Source organism: Mustela erminea, chromosome 2 (assembly GCF_009829155.1).
Source record: "Mustela erminea isolate mMusErm1 chromosome 2, mMusErm1.Pri, whole genome shotgun sequence".
Taxonomy (NCBI): Eukaryota; Metazoa; Chordata; class Mammalia; order Carnivora; family Mustelidae; genus Mustela; species Mustela erminea.
In genome coordinates this window covers 92,472,509-92,494,876 of record NC_045615.1, presented here as the reverse complement: position 1 = coordinate 92,494,876, position 22,368 = coordinate 92,472,509, and the positions used below count along the sequence as shown (strand labels likewise).

The following is a 22,368-nucleotide window of genomic DNA, read 5'->3' as shown; positions in this document are numbered from 1 at the left end:
GTGCTTTTGACGGTTTTACATCCTTTCATATTACTTGTTTCTTTTTTTTTTTTTTAAGATTTTATTTATTTATTTGACAGAGAGAGATCACAAGTAGGCAGAGAGGCAGGCAGAGAGAGAGAGAGGAGGAAGCAGGCTCCCTGCTGAGCAGAGAGCCCGATGCGGGACTTGATCCCGGGACCCCGAGATCATGACCTGAGCCGAAGGCAGCGGCTTAACCCACTGAGCCACCCAGGTGCCCTCATATTACTTGTTTCTAAATTTTAATTTTAATTTTAATTTTATTGAAGTTTATATTTTGAGTTTAGAATCATGAGCTAATGTTTTAGGTGAAGTAATCGTGGCTGATTTAAATTTACCCTATGTTTCTGTTTCCTTTAGTTATTCATAAAATAAGAGAACAGAAATGGTATAATGAGTAGAATAATGAAATTTCAGAATGAGGAGGGCTCCTGGACACTATGTAATCTAGCTTTCCACTGGAGGCATGAATCTCCTCTATAATATCTTTATACAGCTGTAACTTATATAAAGTAAAATGAGAAACTGGCTATCCTTCCGTACACTGGGCTACCAATATTTTTTGCTTTGACATGTTGATTAGCAACCTGTTCATTTCTGTGACCATTTTAAGCTTTGATAAGTTGTAGGCTGGGTGGCACAGAGAGGGTAGGGCAGATGTTTTGACTGTAATAGGTACAACGCGAAGGAAAAATTAAATGACACACATCAGAGGTTACAGAGTTAGAATCCTTTTATCTGAAAGGAAATACGTTTTACAATCAGAAGTAAATGTCAGTCATTAGATTGTCTCCTGCTTTTGAGTTCACAGTTTAGTGATTCCCTTATCCATATTCTCATTTATGCAAATAAACTACTTTTCTCTGTGCCTGGATTTGAATGTTAATGATTGTACCCAAAAAGTAGTGCACAAATATGTTTTACATGCTGGGTTATACTTGGTGAACAATTTCTTTAGACCACTAATAGCTAGTGTGTGGGCTGCTGCTGGCATTCATTCAGATTCAGTGTTGTGTCAGATTCTCTCAAAAGTAGAATAATAGCCCATGTTGTTCTTTATGCACAGAGCCAAGATGTATCCAGGCCATTATATTTACACTGGTCATGCACTGGCATAATTTTGATAATTTTGTTCTAGTCATAATCAAACATTGACTCAGCTTATCGATCTACTCAGGAAAATGAGTAACTTTTGAATTTGTATGGGCACAAGCTAAAACTGTATTACCAATGTAAACATCTAAAATGAAGCAAATGAAGTTGAGACTTTCCAGTGAAGAAAGACTTCCTTCAGTTTTATGAACTGTGAAAATATTTACTTACTGGGTCTTTGAAAATAGCACTAGTTTAGAAAATCAAAATGCTAAGACCGTCTCCTCTTAACTAGTTATTTGACCTTGGGCAGGCCTCTAAGTTGCCTCCGAATCTTTGTTTGCCAGTTTTAAATAGAGGGTGTTAATCCCCATATTAGAGTTCTCATGGGGTTACAAGGATAAAATATATGAAATTCAAAAATGTTAATGAGCTTGACAAGTAATATGCAAACGCCATCTGCAACTCAAACCTATATTCTTGAAAGATTAGAATATTTTATAATTTTTGAAAAAAGAGGATTAGCATAATTGTTTTATGAACAGGGGTGCCTTTTCTACACAAATGACCTATTAATCAGCTTGAAAAGTTGTTCTGCATCATCAGCAAAGTACCCAATTATTAGTAGTTAAAAGGTTCAAAAGATGATGAGAACTGCTTTTTATTTAGTAGTCTCTAATCTCCCTTAGGTGGCAATATGCTCACGCATCATAATCAGGATAAATTTCTTGGCAGATTTTTTTTTTCCTTCTAAACCAAATATTTGTGTGCCCACACCCACACTGTCACCAGCATACTGTGGGCTGATGGTGCTGATATAATGGATGGACTGTTTGTACTTCCACTGCAGTCACTTATTTTTAGGTTCAGTGCCTTACCAAGAAACTCCTTTATGAAATCTCACAAACAAGGGTTGATCTGAGTGACTGGTGTCATGTATTTAAATTTTTATTCTTATTTCCAGAAAAGAAGTTATTGAGTTGGTATAAGACAGGAGGACACAAGTGTTAGTTTACCCCTCCCCATGTTTTTTTTTCTTTTCTTTAATGGATTTTCGTCTAACTGAAAATGGATAGCCTTTATTAAAAATATAAATAGTATTTTTTATCTGAGTAATAGATGGATTACAAAGTAGCACTTCAGATTATTTTCAGTAATATGATGTATATTGTTTCATTCTTTTTTTTTTTTTTTTAACATGAGGCCCAAACTCATTACCCCAAAATCAAGAGTCAGATCCTCTATCCACTGAACCAGTCAGGTGCCCCTATTTCCATTCTTCAGTTGAGAAAATTAAAGTGAAGTGAAGTAATTTTTCACAGTTGTGTAATTAGTGAGAAGATTAGGATTATAATCTGTGGTTAATATAGTGCATGGACTGTTTGGCTTTATAGCTCGTACTCTACAGCATGCTTGCTGGTGTCTTTAAGAGGCAAAGCAGAAGTGACTCATGTGTGTACAAGGTGTTGTAATGGCTTAGAAAGTAACTTTGCTGTAGAAGAGGAAGTTGGAAGAGAAGTAGGATTTACAAAGGCAGAATAGAGAAGTAAAGCCATCTCAGTTGGGGATGGGCATACACAAATCCATAATTTCAAGGAATAATGTGTAGACTTCTCTAGGTTTAGCAAACGACTGTAAAAAAGAGTAGATGGCAAAATGGTAGTAAGATGTGGATGCTGATATGGGGTGAGCCTCCACTGTAAAAATTTTAGACCTGATCCAGTAGCCAATGGGATGGGGTGAGTGGGGGTATGTTGTAAGTTTGGGGTATATACGAAATGTTGTTTAGGGAGGATGAAACTGTGGGTAGTTTCAGTGGATTTTCTTTTTGCAACATATGTACAGTTTAAAGAGAGTTAAAATCCACAAAGTCACATTTCAGTCTTCTTTTATACATTTATTTTCAATAAAAGCAAATATTTTTGAAAAGTTAATTGCCTTCTGTACCTGAACATTACTATAGTCAGACGTGGTGACAAATAATGTGCCAGAAAATTCTAGCAAATAGCATCATAATGGCCACATTGTCCCAGCTCAAATATATGAACCAAACTGCTTAGAGAAAATGAATGAGTCAACATGATGTTTACATACTCTCTTAAAAAATAGATTGGTCCTTTTTTTTTTTAATGAAAAAAAAATGGGATCATTTTTTCTCTATGCCAGAAGAGCAAATGAGATCAAGTTAAATGAGAAGAAAGTTCATTTTAAGATAAAATTATATTCAAAAGTAATGAAACAAGAGAATTTGTTTAGGCATTGGAAATTGCAAAAGAGAGATCAAAGAAATGATCATTTAGCTATGGTTTTTTAGATACTCAGGTGGAAAAATGAGGGAGACCATTGCTTAAGCTTGCTTCTAATTCTATAATATTTTGGTTCTATTTTTATATTGTGAGTATATGGGAGCCAATGTGGGGAATGACGTACTACCCTACAGGTCTATGTTACCAGAGAGAGGTGTTGTATGCTAGGAAGATAAAGGAAATCCTTACTTAAAATTTAAGGCCATATAGAATCCTCAGCCAAAGTTTGGAAATATTTCAAATAAGATGTGTCAAAGCTCTGGCTTTCAAACATTTAGTATTCGAGGAAAGGGTAGGTTAAGGAGGAGAAGGAAATAGCAATGCCAGTACAGGGAAAGATTTGGGCTGGAAAGCAGCTGGCACTACCAAGCACAGTGAGATTCACATTGGTGTTGTGGAAAGAGCTCTGTACCTGGAGTCAAGTGACGAAGGTTCTACTTCCAGTTCTGAAGATACATAATTTTGTGACCACAGCTATGTTCTTTATCCTCTCTGGGCCTCTGATTTCTCAGCTGTGGAAATGGAATGGTAGAGTATCAAATTCTGAGTTTCCTTCCAACTCTAGTATGTTCTATGCTTCTTGTAGATGACTTGGAATTACCTACCTTGACATGAAGATATCATTTGGGGATATGACCAATGAAGAGAAACTCAGACGAGAGACCTGTCTCAGGAAGAAAAACACACACAGAGAAAGGGATTTTGCAGCCAGTTTCTAGAGTTCATGATGATTGGGAGATTAGGTAGGACTATAACTTTCTAAGTTATTTCAGGAAATGATAAATTGAATGGATAAATGGTGGGGGAGGGGAGGGAGAACAAAGCCAGAGTGATACTCTACCACATCAGAGCTTAATTTTTAGATCTGAAGATCAAGGATTAGAACCAATCTGTGGAATCTAATTCAGTGGGATCACATGAAGTACAAAATCTTGTGATGTGTAGAGTGCAACAAGAGGGACATTGGTAGGTGCTAATATACTTGTTAATATACAGTAACATGTGTGATGGTGAATCCAAGATTCTGCTTGCCATTTTTATCCTATGTGCCTGTAGAAGGTATAAAATGGTCTATAACCTTCTGTGGTACATGCACAATGTTGTTCATACTAGTCTTTTTCTATGCATTTCATATTTTCTCAAGAAAAATTAAACAGATTGGTGAGAGAATTGCCTATGCAGAGAGGTATCATCTCTGATAGGTCTAATACTTTAAACATTAGACATTTCTAATAGTCTGGTTAGTATTTAATTAATTAATCTATAATAATAAATATTTTATGTTGCCTACCTAAGGAGAGAAAGAAAGGGTAAGGAAGAGTGAGAGCGAGATTTGTAATAACTTGTAAAAATGTTTATTAATTCCTGTAGTCATCTGTTAAGTGGACATTCTAATGTTTATGTTGCAGAATTTTTGTGAGAATTAGAAATTATATACTGATGTCTCTGACAATACTTTGCTCATAGTAGACAAGTTGACATAGTAGACATAGTAGACATAGTTTGCTCATGACAGACCATTTACTTTTTATTTTTATTATGAAAAGTGTCATTAGCTCATTTGCAATCCAAGAGGGATTATCAGATCAGGGTTTGGTGAAACTGTTTCTTTTTTTCTGCACTGCTTAAATGTTGGATTTGAAATTCATTATGACAAGGGAAAAGACACCCTTGTTTGAAACACCTTGCCAAGGAAAGCAGAAAAATTATCTCAGTCTCAGAAGTAGGCATTTTTAATCTCTTATATTGAAGGTTCCTTTTCCAAAACATATAGAACTTGTTGATTTTCTAAAGAGATGACCTCATGGCTTTTAATAGTCAGATGGTTTTCCCAACTAATTGTTTACTACTGCGTCATTTTCTCATTTGTCCCTTATCTCATTCTCTCTCTTTTAAATTTTATTTTTTTAAGATTTACTTATTTTAGAGAGAGAGAGAGAGTGCAAGCAGGAGGATGGGCAGAAAGAGAGGGAGACAACTAGACTCCATGCTGAGTGGGGAGCCAGACAGGGGGCTCAATCCCATGACCCAGAGATCATGACCTGAGCAGAAACCAAGAGTCAGCTGTTTAATCGACTGAGCCATTAAGGCACCCCCCCACACCTTTCTATCTTTTAAAGTTAGATATGTGGAACAGATAGGGAGATCTATCTGTGACAAAAGCTTAATAACAATCAATACTAATGCATATTAATTGAGAATGCAGTGATAAAACATCATGGCTACTGTTTTATATGGTAAGATGTTGAATGGACCAGGGTTTATGAAATTAACTCTATGGCATAACACTCAAATATTTCATAATATGTAGAACTAAAGTTTATAATATATAGTCATACAACACAAAATAAGAGATTAAAAACTATCGTGTTTGACTTTGTAAGCAGAGTTATTTTTAGAGCCTGGTTGGTTGGCTGTCACAGAGCTTTTTATAGACATTTCATGTCCCACCTCCTCCAAAGTGTCTCTCCTGTTGGCCTTTCATGAGGTCATTTTTTTTTTTTTTTCCCTCTCTTCCCAACATTCTACTGTCATGGTCATTCTCTTAGGGATAGATAGCAAAGGATGTGATAATGTCTCTAAATTTCTAAATTGTTTCAGTTGTTCATGTCACCTGTGTGGACAAATAGTTCTCCACACATTCACCTTCCACCTGTCACACATTAGTATGGTTGGCCTAGTTTATTAGACTACCTACCTATTATGATTAAAAACACAATGGACTTGACCTTGAGAAAATATCACAAAGCCTGAGATTTTTGAGTTGGGAGAGAAGTAGCCATCCAATTTTCTATCCCTTACATTGTAAAGATAAAGAACCGAAGCCAGAGAGAGGGGTTAATTTGTCTATGTTTATGTTTGTTTATATTTAAAATACTGATCCCGGTCTCATCCTCTTTTCAAACACTTAGTGTTGTTGAATACAAATCTAAGAGTGATGGATATGGCAAGATTTTAGCCTCGAAATTAGCTGAGGGAAGAATGTAATCATTAAGAGTGACCTGAATGTTATTTGAGAATGGAACAAAACTGCTTTTAAAAATGTATAAAAGCATTAACATTTGCCTGCATTCGACTTTCTAAAGCTGTTTTTCAAACACATAATGAAAGGGGTCCTAGGCTAGCTGAATTAAATAATCTATTCCAGGTTGTTTATTGAAGGTCATTTGGTTAAATGATTAAAACAGAAACTTTATGATGAGGAAATGCTGAAATTCTAGGATATTGTAAGGAAATAGTTGCTTTTTATTTTCTTTAAGATTTTTACTGACATGCTGATTCTCAAAATAGTTCTGATATTACTTTGGGGGGGCAATATTTAATTTTCCTATATTGATATTATCAAACAATCAAGATATCACTTGCAGGGGCACCTGAGTGGTTCAGTGGGTTAAGCCGCTGCCTTCGGCTCAGGTCATGGTCTCGGGGTCCTGGGATCGAGTCCCACGTCGGGCTCTCTGCTCAGCAGGGAGCCTGCTTCTCTCTCTCTCTCTCTCTCTCTCTCTCTCTGCCAGCCTCTCTACCTACCTGTGATCTCTCTCTGTCAAATAAATAAATAAAATATTAAAAAAAAAAGATATCACTTGCATATTCTGGCCTGAGGCAAGCAAAAGAGAAACTGGTATAGAAGACATGATTAATTTTGTTTTGAGCCAGGAAATGACAAAATAAATGAGTGAGATAGATCGTAAGAGGAGTTTATGCTTCTAAACTACTGATTTGTAACTGCTCAGGTTGTGGTGGAGGAAAGGTTAAATGTATTTTAAATGTATGTAAGTATTTTGCTATTTGATCCTCTTCTTGCCTGGCCTCTGGCCAAGGAGAGGTGATCAGTGGCAAATGCTCGGAGAAGACAACTGCAAATTGAACTCTGCGATGTCCCTCTCTGGTAACACGGAGCCCTTTGTCTTTTTGTGGAGCCACAACCTGAACTCTGAACTGCGGTGAGGGAGACAGTGTCAGCCTGGGCATGGAGGTGTTTTCCAACTGTCAAGTTTCTGATGCAAGTCTGACGAGGCAGAACCACAGGTTCCTGTTCTCCAAAAGACAGGGCTGCTTCTGCTCCTTTAGTTACTATTTTGAAGGCATCTCCCTGCAGGCTTCCCTTCACCTCTTGAGCCTGGCCTCCCCCGCTCCACAGCTCAGATCCTGGGGCTCCTGGGAGCACAAGACAACCTAATGATCTCCTTCTCCTATTTCTCCTAACAGACACCTCTTGTTGGAGCCGTTTTTAAACGGCTAGGGTGCAAATTTCCACCTAGCAATTATGGTCAAACGATCTATTTAATCAAGTTATAGAAATGAAAACTTCTTTCTGTGTTTTCTATACCCTGTTTGAGAAAGTAAAACTTTATGATTTTCATACTATTTTCATAAACAGTATGGGGTCTTTATCCCTTTTATTTTTATTATTTTTTTTAAAGATTTTATTTATTCATTTGACACAGAGAGATCACAAGTAGGCAGAGAGGCAGGCAGAGAGAGAGAGAGGAGGAAGCAGGCTCCCCGCGGAGCAGAGAACCCGATGCGGGACTCGATCCCAGGACCCTGAGATCATGACCTGAGCCGAAGGCAGCGGCCTAACCCACTGAGCCACCCAGGCGCCCTCCCTTTTATTTTAATAACAGTTGATAATCAGATTTTAAAATACCAAAAACTATGTAGAAGAAAATGAAAATCACCTGTTATCTCATAATCACATCGCATAGAAGTCCTTCTTCTATCTTGATGTTTTGCTTTTCTCCCCTCTGCATGTAATGTGCTTTGCATGTATGTATTGCATTATATTACTTGAGATAATGTACATATGCACTTTTCTTCGTCATTCTGGCATTACATTATGAGTTTACTCGTTTATGTATTATCTGTTTCCCCTGCGAGGGCCGGGCCTCCATCTGTGTCATTCATTGCTCTATGCCCCAAAACTTGAAGGCCCTGGGAAGTCTGTCCCGCCGTCCCAATTTGTTGGATCTCAAGCTCAGCTCTAGCGCTTTTGAGTCATCTGGATCTATGCTGCTTTTTTCATTTAATAATTTCATTAGATTTTGTAGATCTTGTGAATTTTAGCAAACACCATTATAATGGTGGGTAGGTGTACCAGCATTTACTCATTTTTCTGTTACTCTTGGCTTTTCTTTTAGTGTAATAATGCTGTGTTATACATTTAATAGATAAATCTTTGTACATATTCAATTATTTTCTTAGGAAAATTGCTGGATCGAAATTACTACGTCAAATGCAATAAACTTTTAGAAAGTATCCCTTTGTATTACCAAGATGCTTTCCAAAGCATGTACATTGGTTTCCTCACTCAATAGCAATAATTAAGAGTACTTAATCAACATTGAGTGTCATTATTTACAAAAATCTTTGTTAATTGAAAAGCAAAGCTCATACCTCATTGTTTTAAATTGTATTTTTAAAAATCACATATGAAGCTTAATATTTCCCCCATGTTTAATAGCTGGATGTGGTTGACATTTTGGGGCATGAATATTTGTGATTCAAGAGAATTCTTTGTATAGTATGGGTACTAATTATTATATTGGTTGCCAAATTCTGTCACAGTTTTTCATGCAACTAAGTTTTCTTAATGATTCAGTTCATAAAACTTTGAATTTATTATATATCATAATTTAATTAGTTAACTATTTAAGTTTACTACATTTAAATGTAAGTTTTTAAACTATTTCTGTGTATTGGCTTTCTATTATAAATATTTTTGCAACATCACTCATATTTTTTGTTTATTTGTTTGTTCCTGATTTCTTTTTGACATTAAGCTTTTTCACTTATCTGGAATGGATTTCTTTTAGCGTGATATAATGTAGGCTTTTGATTCCCCCTTCAATTTTTCAATATCTCTGCATTTACTGAACAGTCATATTATCCCTTAGTTTATTATATTTACTTACTTAGCTTATAATGCTAACTCATAAATTACAACAATTGTCATATATTGTTTTTATGTTATATACTAAGCTGTATTTCGAGGTAATTTATTCTACTTGACTTATCTTTCGATTGATATGTCAGCCAATTACTATACAATTTTTTATTGAAAGTTTTAATACTCTTTCTTATCTGGACAGAAAGATGGCCTTACTTACTATTTTTTCTCTCTGAATAAATCAATATTCAGTATAACATATTTGTACAAACGCAGTTTCTACTCTTGGCTTTTCATGAATAGGAAGAAAACTTGTATAATGCTTTGAAATTTAAGACTCAGTTTTTCAAATTATCTTGGTAGTATTATCTTATAGTATAATCTGCCCTGTATATAAAGATATATTCTACATGTATGACTAAATCCTTTATAGTCCAAACATTTCTTTTCTTGTATCCTACAGTTAATTATTAACTTGTTTTCTTCTTTTTCTTCTTCCACATTTTGAAAATACTAATTAAAGTAACCTACAAGATAACTGTCAGGGATATTAGTCTCACTCTTTTCCCCTTTTCGCCTTTCTTTTTTAATCCCTGAACTCTACTAATGGAGCTCCTTTTATAATGATTTTTTATTTCCCAGAATATTTTTTTAACAAAACAGCAAATGTCAAAATATTAATGGAAATAGCAATGGAAACATGCAAAAAAATTACCTCATGATCCTTATAATTGTTGAAACTGCCCTGTAAGGGATTAAACATAAATGAAGTTAATTATTTTATATATGTATTTATGTATTATGTATATTATATTGTATTATATTTGAACCAGTTGAATTTATATTCCTGAGAAAAAATCCTTTACCACATAGGTTATAAATATGGTAATAAACACAGTTCCTAAGCAAAAATACATTAGAAAGAAAAAGATACATTTTTTTTCTTGAAATCTTTCTTATCTCTGAACCAAGTATCTGTTAGAAAATATTGGAGTCACATTTTTAGACATCTTTTAGCAGTTTACTCCTTTTTTTTTTACAGAACAAGAATGGCAATGTTGGAATATTTTATTACCAGCCTCTGTTTTCTTATGGTGGTTCCCATTCACTTGGTATATTCTAAATTTATGCATCAAATTCAACACAAAAGCACAATTGCGTTGCTCTCTGAAGTCCAGCAGCCAACCAGGAAGCTCGGTGTTTTGACCAGGACTGTGAGTTGGCTGCTGTAGTAGATTTAGAAATGAGTCTTCCTTGAGCCCCTTTGACTTCCTCATTGACATCAGCTCAGTCTGTCCATTTCCATTGGCTGCTTCATTTTGATTGCGAGGCCTATTCCCTCCCATGGTTCCAACACCCTGTTTGTTCTGCTGACACCCCACTGATGGCTGCCAGCCCATTGTGCCGTGCTGTGTTTGTGTTTTATGGAGAAATGTTCATGTGTGGCTGCTGTGTTTGATATTAAATCTGAGATGAACTTCAGGAGGTTTCCTGCTTTTTATTAAAAATGATTTTGGCTAGGGGCTGTGTTATCCTGTTCGTAAATCAGGTGTTCTCTGAGATTTGATAATTTAGAATTCTTATGAGGTTTTGGTGGAATAAACATTTCATTTTTCTCTGTTAAACCTGCCTCTTAACCTTTTTATTTCCTTTTCCTCTTCACTTCCATTTATTTATTCTGTTTATTTCCGTTTATTTATTTCCATTCATTTCCATTCATTTCATTTCATTCCATTCATTTCATTCACTTCCATTTTTTTTTTTTAAGTCTTCTTTTGGAAGATTTGTGCAGTTCTATCTCATGACTGTGAACATAGTGTAAAAGAAAGTCAAATGATAGCTTCGTTTGGTTGAAGTAATTTAAATTTGGTAACTTTCATGAGTCCTCCCATCCCTATTGTAAACAAGTTTCTATTTTAAAAATTTCTTAAATCCTATGTTGTATCTTCCAAAATAGTTCTCTTCTCTCCCTATTTTAATGAACCACATGTCCTAGAAATAAAAGATTGATTAGGAAAAAAAAAAAAAAAAGAAGAAGAAGAAGCCAAGGAAGCTGGGAACTCTTTCCATATGTGGTTACAAGCTAAATGAAAAGCAGAGGTATCTTTGAGGGTAATAAGGAGTCCTGTCAATTCCTCTCCAAAATGTTTGCACTACAGATTTAAAGGAAACACTTTGAGGGCACTTTACAATGCTCAGTGAATGGCCTTAAATTCTTTGTAAAATTAGGCGGGTATGAATAGATGGAGATTACAAGTGATAATAGTACTTCAAATGTCCTCCTAAAATTCAGATGATTTGTAAAAATGTGTTTACAATAAAGTTTTCATAAAAGTTGAGGCATAAAATATAGTGACTTGCAAAGACATTTCACGAGAGTCTGTGATAAAATGGTCTTATAAGGTGGCCTTCCAGAGCTCTGACTTGATCTACAGATATCATTTTAGAATCTGGAAGAAAGGACAAACCACTTTTCCTTTAAGTGGTCTTTAGTAATGATCAATATTTGCAGCCAGGGTGACACTTTGAAGTTGCAATGATAGAAGGTGCTTTGATGTGCTGGTATTCCTGGCTGAGGATAGAATCATCATCTCCAGAGCCCAGGAAAAGAGATTGTAAAGTCGGCGGCATCCTATTCCTTCCTCCAAACAACAGAACAAGGCAATGGCAGGCATATCTTTAGAATGCTCTGGCACATGAACAAGTGCTCCATTGAGTTTTTAAAATGTTCTGTTGAACAATCTTCACAGATTAGCTTTATTTGCTAAAGTGGTTGAATAATAAACTTTCAGGTAAAATAGACTTTAGACTCTATTCACTCAATACCTTTAAAAAAAAATAAAGATTTACTTACTTATTCGAGAGAGACAGAGAGAGTGCACACATGTGCAAGTTTGTGTGTTCATGAGTCAAGGGAGGGCAGAGGGAGACAATCTCAAACAGATTCCCTGCTGAGCATGGAGCCTGACTTGGAGCTCAGTCTCAGGACCCATGAGATCATGACCTGAACCAAAACCAAGAGTCTGAGGCGTGCCTCAATTCAATACTCTTTTTAGCTGATACAGAATTTTAAACCTAGAGCGATCCAGGTATCTCCTTGAGTCCCTGCAAGTGATCGGAATGTGATTAGACCTAGTCTTCGGATTGGGGTACAGAACATTTTTCAAAACTCTATGAGCTGAGGGCAAAATCAAAGGCAAAACTCCAGAGAAAAGATGTTATGAAAGGTAATTTGCAACTGGGATGATATATATATATACACACACACACACACACACACACACACACAGTATATATATATTGGTTGTAGGATTTGGCGAAATGGAGCTGAAAATATAAAGGAAAGGGGAGATTATAAAGTGGGCAAATGTGAGGACTGCTGCTATTTTCCTAGTCCCTCAGCCACTACACAATATAGTTGACTTAAGAAAACTATTCCTAGAGAGAGGTTTGCCTAAGAATCCTTGTAGTCTAAAAAAGGACATTAGTAAATATAAACTACAACACAAAAGCTTATTGTTCAGAGGGTTTAACTTCTGAGCCGAAGATAAAAGATTACAAAATTTCCATTTCTGCTGAGAGTAGGAATCTCAAGTGAACTGACAGCCGGCAGAGGAGAGGGACGGCTTGCAGGAAATTCTGCCAATCTCTGGGCCTTCGTGACCTTTTCGGGGAGCTGTGAACTGTTCCAATCAGGAGTCTTCATCATCACTTTCTTGACAATGACCTATTACCTCTCTCAACTGGCAGGGTACTTGGCCCATCAATTCTATGTCTTCTCATCATTGCCTTCCTCTACTGCTTCCTCAGCCTGCTGTGTCACGTTCTCATGTGGATCTACCACTGACTGAAGCCAGGCCAAAGTTCTTGGCTCATCTGTCAACCTTGTACCCTTCCTACTAAGAATGACCCTATGAGTAAGGAGTATAAATAGGAACAGTTGTGTGGCAGAATATCAACGCATAAAACAAATAAGAGGGGATGGATGTGGTTGGAGTGAGTGAAAACAGGGTGGTCTGTAATCTTTCCAGGTGTCCCGTTTCTGTTCTGATTCCCAGAGCACCCAACTGGAAAGTCACTTATCTATAAGACCACCTGATACAGATGTGAAATTATTACTAAGGACTAGATTGGTCCTTGTTGGTTGGAAATGTCGAAGACAATTTTTGGTGGTAGGAGCAGTAGTTTATTCGTCATGGCTGAATGTCTCCATGTTTATCTGTTCCATTTCTTATCACGTAGCTGATCAGAAATGCGCCTGGACCTGATTTATGCATGTATAGTAGGAGAAATGTTGTCTGTTCCTTCCAAGATAGTGCTTCTGGCCTGAGGGAATTTTGACTCTAATTCTTATTTGCTATGCCAAAGTGGGTATATTTATTTATGTGGCCTTTTCCTGGCATAAAAGTATATTTATTTAACATTGCATTGTGTTATTGTATGTCCTTGGTCAAAACAAGAAGCGGTTGTGCTTTGATCTTTGTTGGATTGGTGGCAATTGTTATAAGTGCAGGAGATTTTATATTTTAAAGTGGCAAACAAGGCAATCTATCTTTGCTCTGTATCTGGGAAGTTTGAATAATGACTAATTTTTACTATTCTCAGATATAAATGTTTTCATTTGGCTTTTGTAATTTGGGACATTGTTTGAAGAATTTTATATTAGATACTGATCCCTTATAAAACAATGTAATATAGGAGACGATTTAATGAGGACCCATTTCAACTCTTATACAAAAGAATTAATTAAAATCTTGATATAATGAGGACTTCCATTCTTTTATTAGTTAGAATAATGCCGACTTCAACAGTAGACACACTGCAAGTTTTTAATGGCTTTAAACAATCAAAAATTTAATTTTTATATCATGTAACAGTCCAATGTTGGTGTCTCTGGCTAACTGATGGGCCTTCATCCACATGTTAGTTTTGTGACCTAGATTCCTCTCATAGTGTGGCTTTTTTGCCTCTCTAGAGATCCTTTGCGATTAGCAGTCAGTTAGTCAAAGTGGGTAACGAGGTAGCCCACTTCTTATGCAGCTGGACCTTTAACTGCCACATCAATTGACATCAAGGTTAAGGCAACATCTCACCTAAATACAAGAGCATCTGGCAAATGTGGTTTATGTGGGTAGGTCTTCTCAAGAACAATTTGTACTGTGGAGGTACAGAATTGTGTGGTAGGTAGTTAATGTTTCAGCCATACATCTGAATGTCAGGGACTCTGTTACAAAGAATGGTTCATTTAGATGTTGTGTTATTATAGTGTACATCAGTTCAAATCCTGAGGAAAATAATGAAATTTTAAAAGGCGTATTGTAAAAACAGTTTTACAAACATAAGAATTGAATGAACATTGGTGTGAAATGTAATTTCTTGTTATTAAAAGATTTTTATCTTTTCAGTTATTTAATTGCTAACATTGTATTGGAAACCAATCATGGTTCTATACGTTCAAACTTGCCTTCTAATATCTTTATCGTTACCCATGGTAAACATGAATAATTGTAATGTATCTGAAAGACATACTCTAAATCTCTGGAAAATGAGAAAAAGTGTTACATATTACTTTTTTTGAATGAAATTCAAGCAAATGAAAATTCACTCTCAAGCTTAATTTTATTTAGTGATGAATTTAAATAGGATAAAAATTTAAGTGTGCTTAGGGATTGAATGGTTATACTAATGCTTCTAATTGCTTCTCACCCTCTGTGTCTGAATTGTACGTTTCCATCTTAGTTCTTTGCTCTTGGTGCTGCTGTACCTACTTCCCTCCTTACATTCTCCCACAAGCCCCCTTCAGTCCTGCAGTCTTGTAATCTGTGTCTGTTCGTTTCTTACATCTCTCTACAGGTCTCTCTGTCTTCTCTTTCTGTTTATGGACTTCTTCATCTGTGGACAATGGAGAATGGTGAGATTTAGATTAGACATCAGTGGTATTGAAATTTAAAATGTTTCATTGAAAACATCCATAGCCTTACTGTGATCCTGTAAGGAGCAGAGGGCAGGTATTTAATGCCTGAAATCAGTGGGATGACTGTGTATCTTTATGAGACAATCTGCTTGTCATATCTCTGCATTCATTCTTGGCCCAGAAATTGTCCTTAAGTTAGATGCTTCCTCTGCTACATTTTTTTTTTTCTTTCAGTGACAGCCCACACATTTCCCTCAACTACTTGCTATGTCTCCTTAAGTGCATTTCTTTTATGTTACTAACAGTCCAATTCCCACTCACCATGGATAACTAGAGATACAGTGATAGCTAAATGACAATGAGGCAAAATCACTGAAAACACACAAAGGAATTTGTGATTCCAGCCATCTGTAATCTAATTGTTTCAATTCTGGAAAGCTATCAAAAACACTTATTTGTAATTCAATCCCTGCTAGAAATGTCAGAAATCACATAGCCGGGGGCGCCTGGGTGGATCAGTTGGTTAAGCATCTGCCCTTTGCTCAGGTAATGATGGAATCCTGCATCGGGATCCCTGTTCAGAGGGGAGACTGCTTCTCCCTCCCCCACTCTCTCTGCTTGCGTTCCCTTTCTCGCTGTGTCTCTGTCAAATAAATAAATAAAACCTAAAAAGAAGAAAAAAGAAAAAAGAAAGAAATCACATGGCCAGATAGGATGATTCTGTGCCCAGAGCTCTCTGGGGGATTTGGTATAAGCGACAGTCAGGGAAAGTATACAAAAATGTATGGGGGAAAAATCATGTGAATGAAAAATATGGATTGATTTTTCTTTAAGATACACTATTACTTATCTTTTTGTCTATAACACATGACTGAAGTTTGAGGAGTGAGATAAAATTAATACCAGTGTATAAACAGAGTGATTCAGCAAAAATTAATTAATTTATTGTTGGATACAAAAGAGAAATAAAAGAGGTGCTTGAGTCATTTCTGTGTCAGAGCTATAGAAAAACTTTCAAGGTCTTTATAGTGTAATTATAAAGAAAATGTGAAACAAGTAATGATTCTAAAAAACTTGGAATCAAGAGGTACTTAATATAATTTTAAAATACTTTGTGTTAGGATGAATCACACTTACATTTCAATTTTATATGAATAAATAGTGTCTAGTTTATTAATAGAAATGAAAAATATTTTGAAAGTTGTCTTACTTTTCTTTTTGTCTCTCACATATTAAGTTTATCATTTTCTTACACTTCTGAATCCCTCCATCCCCTGATCCTTTCTCCTGAATGTCACATACATGTGTTAAAATATTAATGATTATTAAATAGAAAGTGTGAAGCATCAGTCACTTCCCTTAGAAGATTCTTGAACGTAAAAGAATAAGCTTTAACAGAACTGACTGTCCTCACACCCAGTCCCCCGTCTCAAAGACAACTTTAGATGCTCCAGGATGAGTGAGTTCTGTGGTCCTCATTGTATGTGTGCAACACTGGGGAGTGTGTGGAACTTATTTTCGTTCACACGAATCTTAGAAAATTTTGATCAAGTTATAAAACAATCTTAGGAATATTCTAAATTCAAGTAATGACTACATGACACATATAGGTTTGAAAATCAGAAATCCCTGAAACCTTCAGATGTCCTCAAATCTCTTCTGGAGAATCAAGCTAGCTTATGACGTGTTCTGTGTTTGCAGCAAGGAGTCTTTCTAGCCAATATAAAGCATTGGAAACAATGGTCATTTCTGATGCTCTATTGTATAGTTGCAAAGCATATTAAGAAATTCATCCCATTACTTGTAAGTTTATTTGCTGCATTACTTGTAAGTTTATTTGCAATGGCTATTCCATGCATGGAGAAATACACTTGGCATAAAACGTGTCACATTGTTACATTCAGCCATCAGGTATTTATATTACTTATACAAAATAAAACACATGTTTGTCAGCTCATGAGAATCCTAGGGACCGGGCGCCTGGGTGGCTCAGTGGGTTAAGCCGCTGCCTTCGGCTCAGGTCATGATCTCGGGGTCCTGGGATCAAGTCCCGCATAGGGCTCTCTGCTCAGCAGGGAGCCTGTTTCCCTCTCTCTCTCTCTCTGCCTGCCTCTCCATCTACTTGTGATTTCTCTCTGTCAAAATAAATACATAAAATCTTTAAAAAAAAAAAAAAAAAAAAAAAGAATCCTAGGGACCTTGTCCACGGAGTTAAAGCAGGCACAAAGCAGCCATGATATCACGACAGGATATACAGTGAATGTGGAACTTAGAGCTGGAAGACCAGGCTCAAGTTTCAGCCCTCCCACTTAACTGTTTTTATGACCTTGGCCACATCATTTAACTTTTGGAGTCTTGGTTCCCTTATTTGAAAATGGCATGAACAGCTTCAGCAACCTCTTGTTTCATTCAGTTGATGTGAATTTTGTTTGTTATTCGTTCATACTCTCTCTCATTCCACAAAGGATTTGGAATGGCATGTGTATATTTGAAGATAAAGTGTATTTGTCAGTGCTTTGTAGATTATACAAATAGAAGCTACCAGCCATTACTTTGGGGACCATTTGGATTCCTGGGAAGGTCTATTCCTTAGAATGAAATGCTTTTAAGCAGATGTTGCAGAGACCTCCATTTAATAATTTCAAAGAAAACAAATATTTATCCACGTGTGACATAGATGGGTTATGGGTACCAATTTAAAGTAAGCCCACAGGAAAAGAGGACTATCCAAGACCTTTTGATTGAAACTAAGTGCAGCTAATAATGTGATTGGATTCTCACATACTTAATGGCCTTTAATTGAAAAGACTTTGTATAATGACTAGAGGTCTTAAGGATTAAGTAACCCTTTTAATACATATGTATTTTGTTAATATAACAAATGTGCACAAACATTCAAAAAAGAGTAGAATTCATCGTTGTGGGTCATTTTTATTCCGACAGTGCTTTTGTTGCACTTAGAATTGGAGGATACCTCACAATAACACAGAGGCTTTGAAATATCAGTGGTCTACTAGTCCCTTTAATTCATTTTATTATCCTGTGCCATTTGCCTTAATCTTGAGTTACTAACCGTGCTTATCTGCCCTCTGCATCTAAAGCCTCCAGAAAGATTGCTCTGGCATGGCCTAATAGCTTTTATCAGCTCACCCAGTGGCTCTTAAGCTTTGATGCTTGAAACCCAGGAGTTAACCACAAGGTGCCAAGCCCTTCTGAACAGTCAGCTGCTTTCCTTGGTAATTGATTGCTGTTTATGCCAAGGCAGCCACAAACTCTGCTCCTCCTTCCTTTGTCGGAGTGAAATGGGACCTGGGGACAGAAGATAGTGGCTCTTTTGCCACACCCCTTCCAATTCTCATGGCTTAATTTACTTAGAGAGGAATTACTGGGCATGTTATAAATTGCAACAAGGTTGGACCCTTTCTCAATTTTGTCTTGCATTTTAAGCTCCTTTGATTTTTTTCCCTCTGGTATCTGTATAGTATATCTGGCTGATAATAAAATTGTTAATAACCTGTACATTTCAGCTTCTCTGACGAGCGTACCTGCTCTTCCTCCTTTCCTGCAAAAACTGTCCAGGGAAATTTATTAAGTGAGCTTCTGTTGTCTTCTAAATCTAAAAAAAAAAAATAAAAAATAAAAAACAAAACAAAACAAAACAAAAAACCCTTTTCTAAAAATTGAAACTTTTGAAAACATTCACTTGACATTACAGTTCGTGTCATGCAGAAAAATGATAAAAATCATGGAATAACTCTTTGTCCTCCTTTATGGTAAATAAAACTGCATTTTCAGTGACTACATGAGAAATACTGTCTTGCTAGGAGATTTGCAGTAAGCATATTCAACAGTTATGATTTCTCTGAAAATTAAGAGTGGAGAGATTGAGGATCCACACGCATGAGAGGGAGAGAGAGAGAGTATGCTTTCATGGTTAAAATGCTGTGACTTCCACGAGGATCGATCAGCTGACTTCTGGGTTCCCGTTTGCCAGTTGTATATCCTTAAACAGCTATTTAGACTCTCTAAGACTTCATTTCCTCACATATTAAGATGGTGATGATGCTCCTAACTCACAGCATTTTCCAAAGATTAAATGAGGCAAATATGGAAAGTACCTAATAAAATATCCGGCACATAACGGCCACCAAGTAAAAGGCAGCAGCTATTTGCTATAGTTTTTGTCATTGACAAACGGAGAAAAAAAAAAGTTGGATTTTTTTTAGGATTCCTTCTGCTAAAATCAATTTAGAAAACTTCCCTCAGATGTACCATAATCTTGAAGCAGGAAGCAGGGAGGTTTCTTTGGAAGAGCTGAGCGGAGGCTAGAGTTTGCTGGGAGGGCCACAGCCCACGTTTCAGACTGACTTGTCCCTGCTAATTTGCAGCACCGTACGATGTGACAGGACTGCCTGTCCCGGACAGGTTAGTTGCTTCACTGCACTTAACAATGTCACCTCAGTTTTTATTAACAGAAACTTTACACTTCTTAATCCCGAATCCTTGCAAGGAATAGAGATTCTCTCTCTCCCCCTCTCCCTCTCTGCTTCTCTCCTCCAGAGAAGGAGCTTAACACACCATTTGGGATGTTATAAAAACAGAAAAGATTCAAGTTTAAAATAATACTGCGAGTGGTTGAAAAGCTGCACATATACCTTCATGTTTGCCTTCTTAGCCCTTTGCATTTACATCTTGTCTTTCTTTCAGAGAAACAGAATTCATCTTTAATATGCCTTATGCCACTTACTCCTTTGTATTTAATTGGCCTGGTGATTTCCTCTCCTTAAATTTAGCATTTATCAATCACAACTAGCAATGCATGTTATAGTGTTAACAGAAAATTCCACAGGACCCTCTTCACACTGGGGAAGGGGAACATCTGCTACTTTTATATTAGGATGCCAGGATTTAGAGGTCGATGTGTTTCCCCATCAAGGCTTAAGGCTTTGGGGATCAGGGGAAGTGTCAGGCTCCAAGCAGCATAATGAATGGCAGTTGCTGACTGGCTAGGTTTGCCCGTTCTCAACAGGGGATAGTGCTGTTCAGCATAATGAGCTGGGACTTCGTGTCCTAAACATACCCAGCTTGGGGAGTGAGGCAGGCTGTGCCTCTCCCCCCCCTCCGCCCCCCAGTTCTGAACTATATTTTCATCTTGGAAGAAATGATATTGAGGTCTTCATTAGTGGCACCCAGCAGGGTTAAGGCTCCATGAGGGCCGATAAGCTGTATGGCTAAAAAACCCATCAGCCTTTGTGCAGGGAGCTGAAGGTTTAAGTTGCTTGAACTGGAAAGAGTCTGAAGAGGTGATTATGTTAAGCAAGTAATGTGTATCGGTAACATGGAATCAAATTATTAGGGTCAGTAACTTCTGGCTTTCCCGGTGCATTAAATGAAGACATAACATTGCATTTGTGCCCGGTACTTGTGGCTGCCACAGAGTGTCAGCACGGTCCGGTCATATGTACTTCACAGCATGTCACCTCTAATTTCATGGGATTATCTGCACTGGTGCTTTAATAGATACTCATGATCTTGAGCTTCCTTTGAACTCACAGCAGGGCAGTGCAAAGTCATTATTGCGAGCCCTTCTGTGCTTTTTGTGTTATATATAAAATTATCATTACTATCATTTGGAATGGTAGATACATCTTGCTCTCATACATTCAGAAATGTACAACTTATTTGCTGATAAGGAAGTTACTGAAGGGGAAAAGCTGAATGTGAAAGACTTTCCTGGGGTCTAGGATTAGAAAGGTGTCAAGACAGTAAATTAGTATTCGAAAGGTATATGGGCCCATGGTTCTCAAAGTTTGGGTCCCTGGCCAACAGCAGCTCAATTGCAGAGGAACTTGTTAGAAATGCAAATCCCACTGAGTCAGAAACTCTGAGATGGGATCAGCAAACTGTGTTTCAACAAGCCCTCTAGGTGATGCATGATCAAGTGTGAGAAACACTGTAGCATTTATGGAGCACAAGAATGGGACGGACCCATGTGTTCTGGGGGTAGAGCAGCAGACAAGACAAATGAAGTACCTGGTCCCATGACCTTATTAAGTTACAAAGCACTCTGTAGTACTTCACCCTGATAAAATATGCATACCCAACAGAGCCTGTAATTATCATACATACTATTTTATTCTTTATTTGAATTAGACTGTTATCAGATCATCTTTGCTGTCAGAGAATGACTAACAAAAGATGACTAATAAACAATTCCTTTGTGCATTTCAGAAACATCCCCCTTGCCATATGTATATCCATGGCCATCGTCACCGTTGGCTATGTGCTAACAAATGTGGCCTACTTTACGACCATTAGTGCCGAGGAGCTGTTGCTTTCCAATGCAGTGGCGGTGGTAAGTCCAAGTTGGAAAAATGCCAGTTTGAATTTAGGCTAATGAATTGATGCAATTTCATAGTAGTTCCCTCCAGCAGCAAGTGTTTTGAAATTCAGTAATCTTTTCTTGACCTGAATGATCATGAGCATTTAAGACATTTAGGGCATACCTTGGCATACTCCATTTAACTGATACAGCCCAAATCCTATATGATTTCTCTGCATTGTCCATTTCGTGTAAAATGTTTCCCCATATTCATGCTTGAAAACACATTTTTATGTGTGCATGTTGAATGGAAGATAGTGTTCTTCCGACATGACTTTCAGGATAGGTGGGCATTTGGGTAGTGCCTGACTTTAAATGAAGGTATTTTTCGGTATGAAAATTGTAATTTATTCTGTACCCTTTCCTGTTTGTAAACTTTTCAAAGGCTAACTTAAAGTCTTTTTTTTCCCAACGTACCACTTAAGGATTTCCAAGGGATTGACCGTATATATTTGTTTGTTCTAGTATATTTTTCGAATACCAGTAATGGGATATTATTAATTTTGGGAAATATTGAGTTATTCAAAGTTAAACAGATGTCATTGCTATAGCACTTATCAGAATACTTAGGATACTAATGTGCAATTTAGCTCTGTAAGAAGTGGATACTCATAATTTTATAGCATTTTCCAAAATTTATTTGACTTCAGGACCGTCTTTGCTTTCAAAGTTCATGTTATCGGACTGTTATTCTGTGACACATACTTTTTTTTTTTTTTGTATAAAAACTTAGCTGGTAAGGGGGCATTTATTCATGACCTCA

At 36.8% G+C, this 22,368-nt stretch overlaps 1 protein-coding gene across 1 annotated transcript in view; it reads left to right on the top strand.

The window, feature by feature from the left end:
- Positions 1–22,368, top strand: part of SLC7A11 (solute carrier family 7 member 11) — a 66,587-nt gene that overhangs the window by 34,763 nt on the left and 9,456 nt on the right. The window contains exon 7 of the mRNA XM_032333426.1: positions 21,455–21,578. Within this exon, the coding sequence (XP_032189317.1) occupies positions 21,455–21,578 (124 nt within the window). The remainder of the gene's footprint in view (positions 1–21,454; positions 21,579–22,368) is intronic.